The 13,226-nt window shown below is 41.2% G+C and overlaps 1 protein-coding gene across 1 annotated transcript in view; it reads left to right on the top strand.

The window, feature by feature from the left end:
* Nucleotides 1-13,226, top strand: part of ubash3ba (ubiquitin associated and SH3 domain containing Ba) — a 33,227-nt gene extending 20,001 nt beyond the window's left edge. The window contains exons 2-14 of the mRNA XM_034684254.1: nt 6,188-6,241; nt 6,462-6,648; nt 6,730-6,928; nt 7,999-8,168; nt 8,323-8,531; nt 8,933-9,077; nt 9,261-9,381; nt 9,488-9,610; nt 9,762-9,854; nt 10,432-10,576; nt 11,397-11,503; nt 11,890-11,999; nt 12,095-13,226. Coding sequence (XP_034540145.1) covers nt 6,188-6,241; nt 6,462-6,648; nt 6,730-6,928; nt 7,999-8,168; nt 8,323-8,531; nt 8,933-9,077; nt 9,261-9,381; nt 9,488-9,610; nt 9,762-9,854; nt 10,432-10,576; nt 11,397-11,503; nt 11,890-11,999; nt 12,095-12,232 — 1,801 coding nt within the window. The 3' untranslated portion in view covers nt 12,233-13,226. The remainder of the gene's footprint in view (nt 1-6,187; nt 6,242-6,461; nt 6,649-6,729; nt 6,929-7,998; nt 8,169-8,322; nt 8,532-8,932; nt 9,078-9,260; nt 9,382-9,487; nt 9,611-9,761; nt 9,855-10,431; nt 10,577-11,396; nt 11,504-11,889; nt 12,000-12,094) is intronic.

Raw genomic sequence — 13,226 nt, 5'->3', positions numbered from 1 at the left:
CTCAGTGAGAATTTGCCCTGTCTTTGAGAAGAACCCTAACCCTAACCCTCTCAGAAGGAACAGATGTAGCCACGATACACAGCCTCCCCTCCATCACCTGTATCCTATATCCTCACATGTGATTGGCCGCATGGCCGCCATGCTGACCAATCAAAACAAAGTTCTGCTGTGAGCAGAGCTGGGGCTGAGCACTGTGAGAGCTAAGCAGCGAAAGGAAAAAAAACTTGGAGCCAGCTCTCTCTCGATGCGAGCCGTCTCTTCTGATTCATTATAAAGCACCGGCTCTCAGAGCCGCAGCTTTTGATCATGACACATCACTAATGTGCTCAATCTGTGTTACAATTATGAGGGGGTCCTTGGACAATTTTCTCATCTGTAAGGGGTCCCTGGCTCCAAAAAGTTTGAGAACCCCTGACATATGGGACCAAGAGGAGCCATGGCAAGTGTCAATCTAGATTGTTCGGTTTGTTGTTCCTCGACATGGCATTTCAGCACATATAAATTTTAATATTAGCATTTCCACTTATGAAGCCTTATGGCCTTCATGTAGCTGTTGCCTTGTAATGGTGTTACCACTTGAATGTCAAGCCACTCATTCACACGACTTCACTACATAACTTCAAGACTTTACTTTCCAATAGAGGACCAGGTAGAGGAGCATGCCATGCCATCATTGCCCCTCCTAGAATGACCAGTGTAAATATCACAGTTCCTTGGTTGTGTTGAAGATGCCTTAAATCCGACATTAAGTTTGATACTGCAAAGTAAATGGAAAAGTAGAAAGTACAACGGTATCCAGCTTAATCCACTGTTGACCACTATTCCAAAGGTTGCCACTGGTTGTTCTGATAATAGCAGATCCAGGCCCAATCTCAATGTCCTCCCAACGCCCTGAGCCCTTCTTGACTTAATTGACGTCAGCTTGAAAGTGATCGAGGGCAGGAGGCTGTAAGGGCTCAAATTGTAGAACTGGGAATAGGAAAGCACTTTGAGACTTTGCACGTGACCTGCATGACGTCATGAAGCTCACTTTAGCGATATTAGGAATTTTTATTGCGCAATTTTTACTTTCCTCAAATTCAAGGTGCTTAAGGGACGACTGATTGTCATGTGATCCAGGCTCTGATCGTACAGACTGCTTAACTATACAATTTGAAATACATTAATAGGCTATAGAACTATAAATATATAAATAATACTGTATACACATATGTGTGAAGATGAATAGATTAAGGCTGTTTTCTGTATTTATACTTACATGAAACTTTTTAGCTTGTAAATTTCATTGCAACTTTCATGCTTCTTTTTTATTGTCGCACTTTTAATTTCATGTTACGGCATTCGCTTCCTTGGAATCCCGTGTTTCATGTCACAATGCTATGAACTATGGGTAATTCCCTTACGCTAAGTCTGCAAAAATGCCCACTTACGGTAAGGGGGCATCAAGGGCTCAAAAGGTATCTGAGAGATCCCTCACACACTTGATGATTTGACAGTGGGACAGCCCTAAGCCCTCACATACTTAGCGGGAACACGCCTCAAAGTCAGTGAGTGCTTGAGGGTGGACATTGAGATTGGGCCTCAGTGTGGTTTGTGTGGTTGATCTTGTGATGTAAACCATACATCTGTCTGGCCAGTCAGAATCCACACTGCCACTACACCTGAAAGAACCTGCAACCTGGGTTCTGATAACTACAGTTTGCTTCAAGTGCAAGGTATTGGTTAAAATAAAGTACCATACTTATATGCTCCCATGATTATTTGGCCCCGCGAAGGATATGCCCACCTTAAAATGTGTGGTGTAGGCACTTGGTTTTACTCTGAACTTGTCACAATGATAAATGAAAGAGAATTAAAATGGAATAAAGGGGGGAGTTATTTATTTCTCCAGACAGATGTCAGCTGTCAATAATAGAATGTAATACAGAGAACAAAGAAAGGGAAAAAAACATCTTAAAATACCACTGGTGATTTGGAAATAGTTTTTGTAATCTCTTCTGTGGAAATCAGCAATAAATCAATGTGAAAACCAGAAGGCAGAAATGAGAACTGGCTGAATAAGAGGAAGGATACCAGAGAGTATTGAATGGTGATTACTCAGTGGGGTTTGACCGAGATGACACAGCAGGAATTAAATGATTATTAATCAATTAAAAATGTATGTTTCATAAGTCTACTGTTTTTAAAGTGAACTTAGAGTGTCTCAGTTTCAAGCCCCCCCCCAAAAAAGCCAATTTTTAAGGATTAGGAGCAACTATTATCATTCATTGTATGTTTTATAAATTCGGAGTGTTCGCAGGGATAAGAAAGTATCCTCTTTATTTTTTTTGCAGTCATGACTCTCCCGCCCACAGCTTAATAAAATAAAAATTTGACATATTCACAGTCCCGAAGTTTAAACTCCAGCCTCCTGCATTCTTTTTGAAAGATGACTTAAAGTCCGCCCATGTTAGACATTGCTATTATTTCCCTCCTGCAGAAAAGTAGGTCCCACATCAGTGAATAAAAACAGCAACACTGCGCTCCATCTCCATCTCCATCTCCTGCCTGATCCTGTGTTATTATTTTATATATAGATCAGGATTTGTGATAAATTCAACAGCCTAAAAAATGAAACAAAAAGAAGCAGATTAAATTCAACCTTGTATCCTCTCTGTGACAGCAGAATGACCTCTGTATTATTTCATGTCTCAAGGGTTCACTCATAAAAAAACCACAGAGATAAGAAAGAAGCAATCCAGTGTTCCAACCAGGATTTGGTTTAGTGACGTCTCAGTCACATCTGCTTGTAATCCCATCATGCCTTCAGAGAGAAAATCCCCTTCTTTTCCTCCTCCGCACAGAGCCAGGTGATGAAGGAGACGAGTGTAGCCGGCAAATGACTCTCCTCTGTCTTTGTAGCTTGTATGTAATAGATGTTCACCCTGCATATTTGTGTGTGTGTGTGTGTGTGTGTCTGTTTGTGTGTGTTTCAGTCAGACTGCGTGAGCCATCTGTTACAATGCTGTTGCGTAGGCGTTCCCTTCCTGCTCGCTGTACTCGGTCAGGCCACACTGGCTGCTGCCTCAGGGGGGTTTGGGGACAGTGCCGTATCTAGGACCCTCTCTCTCAGTGGGACAAATTTAAAAATAGCTCATTGAATTGAAACTCCAGAGTGGCACACTGAGCCCTGTCAACAAAGTCACAAAAGAGAGGCTGCATCATGTCTGTATCCTTATCAAACAGGGGCTCTGTGATGGTTTTGGAAAACAAGACTCAGCGTCTCATTCTCCACCTAGCTTTGACATTCAGAGCTGTAACAAGCAGTGCTGGGGTTCGGAAGAGCAAAGTCACTATTTAGATAAAAAGTTGCATTTATGGAGGTTTTGTTTGTGGTCATGTAATGTAATGAATGTGGTTTATTCTCACATAAAGCATAAAGAACCTAGACTGAAATAGAGATGGGACGGCAGGGCTCTTTGTACTTCATGTATCTCTAAAATGCCAGTAGGGAATTTCTTCAAATTTGGCACAATTATCCGCTTGAACTCAAGGATAGACTGAGTAGAATTTGATTGTTAAGGGTCAAAACTCAAGGTAACTGTAACCACACAAAATAGTGAAGGTCAGGCACAATATTTTTTGTTAAACAATGTACAATATACGTTTTTTTAGAATAAAACAATGAAAGGATGGTATTTTTCACTCAAAAGATTAAAGGTCAACATCACTATGATCGCATAATAACCCTTAAAAACCCCTTTGAAGCTCAGACATTTTACTGTCTCATTCTTGTGAGCACGATGTCCCGGCAATGATTGAAAGGATACATCTTTTAATTTGTCACATTAACTTAACTTTAACTGTTGTTAGAGGGAAAACAACTGCAAGGTGGTATTTGTAGTTTTCACAAGGGAAAACCGGACAATCTTTGGTTGTTGGTAACTGTGGTAAAATGATACATCCTGCACAAGTAGTTATTTTATACTGCACATAGAGGATTAATAAAAACAAATAGATAAACATCTGAATGCTTGCAAAACATAAGATGCCAGGGGTGGCCAGGGGTGGCCTTGGACATACCAATCCCTGAAATCTGATTGGCCGATCCAGTGGCCACCCAAAAATCCTAAACCATAATTGGCTATTGGCCTTATCAGAGGCATCACTTATATTGAAATCATCCAGTTGGGTTGTGTTTTAGCAAGCAGCTACTAGCTTCTTTGCATTTTAAAGTGGAATATTCATCTTTTGTTGGTTTGTTAAAAATGGTGACTTTGGACAAACATCCTCTGTTTGAGGACAAAAAGAGTTAAGTTCATCAGATTTAAATGTTTCCATTCTATTGAGTAACCCATGAATGCTAAAAATTATATTGGAAAATATATATATTTTTGGGGATTATTTTTAACTAGAAGTTAAAGTAGATGTATTAGTGAAGATAACCCTCCTAGGTTTGGGGTAAGCACCTAATGCTTAACACTCCTGGCTACCCCTACAGAAGTCAGTGCCCTCCATAGACAGTATAAAATATGGACGTAGTATCCGTGATGTCACCCATATGTTCCTGAGCGCTGTTTTGAAGCCAATCGACAGTGGCAGCCATATTGGAAACGGGGAACTCAACCAGGCAGAGTGTGACGTAACGAGGCAGAGTTTGAGCCTCCTAGCCAACAGCTATGTGTTCTCGTTCGGGAGTCAGGTCAGTCATGTCCTCATTGGCAAAAACTCGTAATCTTAATATCTTCTGAACCATCGCATTAGAAAAATATTCACCCCCCGTACAGTGTGTGCCGATAGAGAGATTAGCTACGTAGGGCCAAGCCGTTTTTTGAACCAGGCTGTAAACATGTTTATTAATGCTGCATGATCGTCTTTTTTTAATTGGTGTGTATGTGGTTTCTGGTGTTTTTGCAGCCAGCCTCAAGCGCTTTCTCGATGAATTGCAATTTATAACACATCTGCATGGGCGTCATAGTTTCAGACTGGAGGTTGCCGCTTGGTGACCCCGCCTGGCCAACCCAGTCAAAAAAGTCTGGCTCCGCCACAGCACCAAAAACAAATGCAGGTCCTTGAGTCTCCAGTGAGGTTGCCTCCTAAAGCCAAAACATTCCTATTTGGTCTCATATCAAAATGCCACAGAAGTTTAAACATTGCAGTCTGGTACAAAAAACATTTAGTTCTCTATACCTCATTTCTTTGTTTGGGACAACTGTATAGGGAGTGATCACTTAATAACTTAACTGTATTGATTCTAGAGATGTTCATACCTAGGCTTAAATAGGGGCATGGCTTATTTGACTGACAGGTAGGTGTATGGCCTCAACTTCACCTCTTTGTGAGTTTCTAAATTTACCAGTAGTTACTTGAAGGCAGCATTTCCACTATATTGGCTTCCATCATTTGACTCTATAACTTCTCTTCAGATACCTTTGGGTGACGTCTCAGTCAAGCAGGTTTGTGATAATATGAGTCACATGCGGTTTATTGCATAAGATGGTTTTAGTGGTGTGTTGATTGAGTAACAGAGGGGACTAACAACTGTCAGATTTACAGTCACGTCCAGGTACTCTCTGTCTGCGTCTCACAGCCGCGGAAAGATGCTCAAGTCATTAAGTCCCTTCAGAGGCGGCCCACTACACCAGAGGTTTTAAAATAAGACGCTAATTAGATTTGGTACACTCGAGAGGAATCATGCAGGGAGCTTGCTCTTGTTTCAGAAAAAAAACTTATGAAATGACACAGATAGGACATACATCGTCCCCTTTTGTCCTTTATTAACGCCTATGAAGCTGAGACAAAAGAATTCACCATGAAACTCTGTGCTGCAAGATTCCTCTCCACTGTAACCAAGTCACGTTATCCAATCATTGCCTGAATCACTTGCAGACTCAGCTTCATGCTGAAACTATTGTACCCTGCACGCTGACAACAGAACCACATCTCTGAATATTTTCATGGCAGTGATCTTGCTGTTTCAAGTCAGTCCTGATGCTGTTTCATGATTCTCTGGTATAAATAATAAAGTCCTGTTGCGAGTTATTGTGGGCTTGTTGTTATTTTACTGCTCTCTCGGGATGTTGGCTCTTTGTTCACTGTCATGTGGAAGAGCTGCAGTCTCCTCCTAATAAACATGGACCGGAAGAAAAACTATTGATTTTATGACGGTGCTTTGATCTGCCTTTTCTCTTTCTCTCTCTCTCTGCAGCTTGAAAGCTCTTGTTTCAACGGGAGGGAAAAACGTGCAGGCAGCGTGTGACTGGTGAGAATAACACACTGTAATCACATCCTCTGCTGCAGTTATTAACACACAGCTGTAATGTAAAGTGAAACTTGTGTCATGACGGATATAACATCTACTCTTTAACATTGTATTGACCTGTCACTGTGCTGTTACATCAGTGCTGCCCTCTGCTGGATGTTAACAGTCATAACTCCCACTTTTCTGCCACCGCCTTTGGTCCTGTCGTCTGTCGCTCCAGGCTCTTCTCCCACGTGGACGACCCGTTCTTGGATGACCCTCTGCCCAGAGAATATGTGTTGTACTTGCGACCCAGTGGGCCTCTGCTCCAGCAGCTCTCACTCTTCTGGCAGCAGTCCCGCCTCTCCTGCGGCAAGAATAAGGCCCATAACATCTTCCCTCACATCACCCTCTGCCAGTTCTTCATGGTCAGTGTCTGTCTTATATTCCCTCATTCTGTAACTTTTATGCTTTTTATACTTTGGCTGATTCGTCTGTTTTGCCGTCAGTGTGCCGATGGGAAGGTGGACGCTCTCTCAGATGCGCTCCAGACCACAGCAGCCAAATGGAAGTCTCGTATACCTGCGCCTCTCCCACTGGAGCTCTACACCTCCTCCACCTTCATTGGCCTTTTTGTGGAGGAGCAGGTGGCGGAAGTGCTGAAGAGTTTTGCTGCTGATTATGCCGCTGAAGCAGCAGCCAAAGCAGGTTTGAATCTACCTGTCCACTCATTGTACACAGAGTCAGTGTTGTTGCTGCCTTACAACACACATTTGGGCTGTTTCCTTCACTGTTATCATAATTGGGGCATTCGCCAAGCCTTTTCTGTGTTTTCTAATATCTCAGTCAGTTATGCACCTCTTTAGTTACAACCAATACTCGTGGAGTGTACAGTCCCTGACAAAAGTCTTGTCACTTATCCAAGTTGTAGGAACAACAAATAACAAGTTTACTTGTAGTTGGTCAATTGGAATCAAAAATGGCTCATATGAAAGGCAAAGCACACTAAAAAAATGTTATTTTACTAAAATAAAGTTTTTTTTATCATTCATTGAGTTTTTTCATTCAATTAGGACAGAAAGGTCAGATTTTGCTTGGACAAAAGTCTTGTCGCATACAATTTCTACATTGATAATGTAGAAATTAAACATATACTTTACTTTGAATGCACAAACATGCTACGGTAACATCAGAACATAAAGTCATGGTGCCTTGGAAAAAAGAATTAATATCTTGTATGACTCCCATGAGCTTGGAGGACTGAATCCATACGTCTTGGCAATGACGCAAAAAACGCATTCAATCAATCAATCAATCAATCAATCAATCAATCATTCAATCAATCAATCAATCAATCAATCAATCAATCAATCAATCAATCAATCAATCAATCAATCAATCAATCAATCAATCAATCAATCAATCAATCAATCAACCTTTATTTGTATAGCGCCAAATCACAACAAACGTCATCTCAAGACTCTCTTACAAACAGAGGAGGTCTAGACTCTATGTTAAAGAGTCCCAATGAACGTAGTCTCAAACCAGGATTTTTCCTCCACCAAACTTAACTGTTTTCTGGGTGAATCTTGGGTCCATGCAGGTTCCAACAGGTCTTCTGCAGTATTTGCGGTGATCGGGATGCAGTTCAGGCGATGATTCATCAGAAAAATCCTCCTTCTGCCACTATATTCTTATGTGACAAGACTTTTGTCAAGCAGTGTATGAATGTGTATATAAATCTGATGAGTTAATTTCTCTCTTTTTCCCTCCTCCAGATGTTCACGTTGAGCCACATAAGAAACAGCTTCATGTCACTCTGGCGTATCACTTCCAAGCCAGTCACCTTCCAATTTTGGAGAAGTTAGCCAAAGGTGTTGATGTGTCTTCAGGCTGCGACTGGCTGGCCGTGCTCTTCTCCCGGGATATTCGGTTTGCGAATCACGAGGTAGATTTGACTCCTTAGAGATTTCTTCTTCTTCTTCTTTCTCACTAGACTGTTCAGTCAAACCTTTCAGAGCGTCAGAATAGAAGAAATGTTCATTTTGAACCCAGATGTTACTTCTTCATTACCATTTTCTTCAACTTTCTGTCCCCTGAAGACACTGCAGGTCATGTACCCGTACGCGCCTCAGAATGACGATGAGCTGGAGCTGGTGCCAGGAGATTTTATCTTCATGTCTCCGGTGGAGCAGAGCACTGCCAGCGAGGGCTGGGTGTACGGCACCTCGCTGGGAACGGGACTGTCTGGCCTGCTGCCTGAGAACTATGTCAGCCGGGCTGATGAGTCAGACACCTGGGTCGTCCATGGGTAAGAAACAACCTTTGTGGTGTCATTCTTAATATAAAAGAAATAAACAAACAACGCTATGAAGCCAACACTTGTAGGTAACAGTAGTATGGGATTATCCCACTCACAGCCACATAGTCCCGTCTTGCAGCCATAAAACAAAGTTATCACTGAGTTTAATGTCAGACTGACAATCCATAAATCCCTTCAGAGTTAAAGCACAAATGCAACAAATCAGTCGATTTTTTCTTGGCTGTCAGGAAAGATTAGAGAGAGAGAAAAGAATCATCTTCTTTCCCTGCTTCTTGGCTAACCCTTCCCCCGCTCCTCTGCCCTACTTTTTTTCGTATTTCTGTCTCTGTGCTGTGCATAAACTGAAAGTGCTGTATAAATAAAGTTTTCTGGGATTGTCTGCCCCTCAGGTCTCAGTCTATTCTCAACTGTGCCTCTCCGTCCAACTCTGGTAGCACTGTGGGCGGGTTATTATTTGACGGACAGCTGAATGACAGTCTGCTTGACAGTCTTATGGATCCTCCCAGCCTCACCAGCCTCTGTCCTCCTATGCAGGTGCACCACTCTTATATTGTGTAACTTTTCCTAAGGCGTACAGAAAAGAATGAGCTGTCAGTGTAACAAAACCAAGCAAATAATGAAGCATTAGTTTGTCAATATGAATAAAGCACATCAGGAATTTTTAGACATTATTATTATACAACTTGTGCCATAATAAAACATGATTCTGTATCTCAGGTTTCAAGGCAAATTACTTCGTCGTCCCTGTCCAAGATGAGGCTGTTTGTGTGTCGCCATGGTGAGAGGATGGATGTGGTGTTTGGGAAACACTGGGTCACTCAGTGCTTTGACTCCAAAGGTTAGCATGCACCACAGATTAAGGACTCATTTTTATAAATAGAAGCTTAAATTAGACCTGTTTAATCCTTATGTAAGATTACTGTTTGTGTTGTGTGTGTGTGTAGGCCGATACGTTCGGTCTAATCTCAACATGCCGTCCAGCCTGCCAGCTCGCATTGGAGGTCACCGGGACTATGATAAAGATTGTCCAATTACTGTGTTTGGCTCCACCCAGGCCCGTCTTGTGGGTTAGTACATTTTATATGCACTTTGATTCTGATTAAACTGGTATGATTTATGTTTTTAAGGATGATTGAAAACAGTGGAGATTATACATACTTAAGTTGATATTGATTAAATGTGCAACAAATGAATTGCTTTGTGTTTTATCCTTATTAGGTGAAGCCTTGCTGGAAAGTCACGCCAAATTAGACTTTATTTACTGCTCTCCTTCACTTCGATGCGTCCAGACTGCACAGCACATTCTGCAGGGTAGGACCTCATTTCTATCCTTGTTGACATCATCAATACACATTTAAAAATGATGCATGCAATCAGGTTTTTGAGCTGGGATGTTGTGCGTGCACTTCAAAGAGTAACTGCGTCTTGATAGAGGTTTTGATGTACTTTTGGGTCTAAAAAACCTTCAACCTGACAAGGATCACTGTGGGATTTGTCCAGTTACCCAAAACAAAGTTTTAATGAACAACAACAAAACTTTGGTGGTGCCAAGAGACATCATTAGGAACTGAAAGGATAAGAGAACAAAGAAGTTCAACAGGATGTCAAACTTATTTTTCACTCCTTTCTACTTTCAGCTTACTTTGTCCAGAACAGCAAACTGACTAATGAATGTTTTTCTTTTAACAAATGTTTTCTTTGTCAAAACCATTAAACGTCCATTCTCATTGTGTTGTTCTGGTTGGACACACGGGGCCAACATGATTGCTTCTACTGCACCAAGTCTTAGATTTCACTTGAAGATGTACTTTATGAATAGATCATCAAAGCCTGAAGAAGTGTTGTCGCCCACTCTGACAGTCTCTTTGTGTGTTCCACTCTGTGTCAGGTCTCCAGCAGGAGGGAAAAACAAAAATACGCGTGGAGCCCGGATTGTTTGAGTGGACAAAGTGGGTTTCAGGCACATGCTTGCCCACCTGGATCCCCCCAGCTGATCTGGTTGCTGCTAACCTGAGCGTGGACACAACATACAGGTACATATCAACTAGAGATAGACCGATATGTTTTTTTCAGGGCCGACACAATACTGATTATTAGTAGTCAAGGAGGCCGATAACCGATATTTGGAGCCGATATTCATTTGCAGTAAAATGGGAAATATTGGCGTCAACATTTTGAATAATTCAAACTCCAACACTTAACTTCATTTAAATGCCTTTAAGCATATGTTTATTAAACAGTTTTTCAGATTTGCAACATGTTAAAGTTTTTATTTTTTATCTTAGACAATAGACATCTTTGTTTTAAAATTCTAACAAAGTGCAGGGAGCTCCCAGGTTCAGCAGCATGTCTTATAAAGTTAAATGTAAACTTAAACAAATAAATAGCTCTCTAAAGTTTTCTACAGTAAATAATGTTTTCCAAAATGTGAATATAAATGAAATGTTAATCTTTCACTTATGTTTGTTCTATGGGGGTATTTCAGTTTTTGTGAAGTGGGGTTGTATGAGTATTAAATCACTAGTAAATGTAGGGGCCACAACAGATGCTGCTCAGCTCGTCCCCTGTAATGAGAAACTGCAGGAAAATGGAACGCAAGCTAGGCTACCGTTTCTGCAGACAGTGTCATTCCTGCCACGTGATTTAGTTAATTTTGAGCCAAAATAACCCAGTTTTAAATTGATCTTTTAGCGGCCGTCGGATTTTTTAAAAAGGCTGATGCCGAATATCGGCGCCGATAATTGGCCGGCTGATATTCGGTCTATCCCTAATATCAACACCACTGTATGCCATATACCGTTTTATGATGCTTCAACTTACTGTAACCTTCTCTCTCTACGTTCTTGTCCCCAGACCTCATATTCCCATAAGTAAGTTGACTGTGTCCGAGACGTACGACACCTACATCAGCCGGAGCTTCCAAGTGACCCGAGAGATCCTGGCAGAGTGCAAAAACCTTGGTAAAGTGGATCTTAAAATAAACATCCATGCATTCAAATTTAGTGCTTCCTGTTTTTAATTGAATCTATGGTGGCTATTGTACAGTGAGCATGAGCCAAAAGCTTACAACAAAACAGAACTGCGAGATCCGCCTGAAACGGGCTCTAGCTTAACAAAGAAAATATACCTGACTCTAAACACTCCATCATAATACCTTCAAACTGAACGGTTTCAATAACTAACATGTTTTTTGGTTGCTGGCTCCTTAATTGTGATACGAAGAACAAGTCAAAGATCTTGAACATTTCAAGCTGCATATCATCAACTGCTTAGTGTCTATAAACTGTATGGAAAGCTAATGGTATCCTTGGAATGTGGTTCTCTGCTCCCTACCTCTTTCACACAGGAAACACGGTCCTGATTGTGGCCCATGCTTCCTCCCTGGAGGCTTGCACTCGCCAGATTCAAGGCCTTAGCCCCCAGAACTCCAAGGACTTTGTCCAAGTGGTCCGAAAGGTCAGTTTTCTGCTCAAGTATAATGCTCCTTTCATTGCTTTCCTCCCTCTTTTTTTCTCATCAATAACAAGCACATCTGTCTCCTCTTTGTGCAGATTCCTTACTTGGGATTTTGTGCTTGTGAAGAAATGGGAGAGACCGGGGTGTGGCAGCTGGTTGACCCACCCATCTTGCCTCTCACACATGGACCCAATCACAGTTTCAACTGGAGGGAAATGCTTATGCAAGACTGAAGGATATGCTTTTTGGCTCTCTATGCTTTGGCTGACCTGAACTGCCAGAAAAATATTTATTTATAACCCACACTGTTTTAAATCCAGCCCTACTACCAAAAAAACACGTCTGGCTTCCTACAAAGACATCATGCAAAAAAAAATGTGCATTTATTGAAGCAAATGTATTCAAAGGCACTGCTCAGGAAGGAGAAGATTCAGTTTTATTGAGATCAAAGCGTAAATGAACTATAAAATGGCACTTTGTCATGTTTCCCTCAACGTTGTGTTTCTTATACCTACATGTGGAGATGCTTCGAGGAACCAGGATGTTTCTTGATGGTTGCTGATGAAGACTCATGTTTTGTGACACAAGACAGTGCTGTCAAGCTCCGCCTGTGGCGGTGAAGATTTTGTGTTTTTCAGCCTCCTCACACACTGTGACAAGAATTAGATGAGAGAAGCTTGTAAGACAGAAGTATTTTTCCATGTTTCAGAAATTATTATTTTACTTGTAGCTTTGACCCCTCCAGTGAAAAAGCACAAAAGAGATGCTGACAATCAGACAGGGGAAGAACTGATCTTCATTGTTTCTGGTGCTGAGGAGGGTAGTTTATGATCCCTGTTTTATTCCTGTAAATGTCATATCATTAAGCAATTCTTTTAAGTTAACATGTCTGTGCCCACATGAATCCTTTAACATTCCTGTAACACAGTGTTGATTACATCACAGGTGCAAGTCAGTCAAAATGACAAAAAAAGAATATAATGAAATGCAGAATGCTGTTTGTTTATTTTGTTCAGGAGCATTATATTTTAGCTTGTTAATCATGACCCTGATGCTTTATGTAAGCCTGATGACCACACTGCTTTTCGAACACATTTCTTTTGGTTATGTCAGCTGACTTAAGTGCTTACTGCCCAGATCAATTATTTGTTCTATGACTCAGAAAATGTATTCACACTCTAAAAGATGAATAAAGCAAGGTTGCAGCGATATGAAGGCTTATACATA

Source organism: Notolabrus celidotus, chromosome 5, assembly GCF_009762535.1.
Source record: "Notolabrus celidotus isolate fNotCel1 chromosome 5, fNotCel1.pri, whole genome shotgun sequence".
NCBI classification, from domain to species: Eukaryota; Metazoa; Chordata; class Actinopteri; order Labriformes; family Labridae; genus Notolabrus; species Notolabrus celidotus.
The sequence above is the reverse complement of the archived record's forward strand: the minus strand, read 5'-3'. Positions and strand labels throughout refer to the sequence as shown.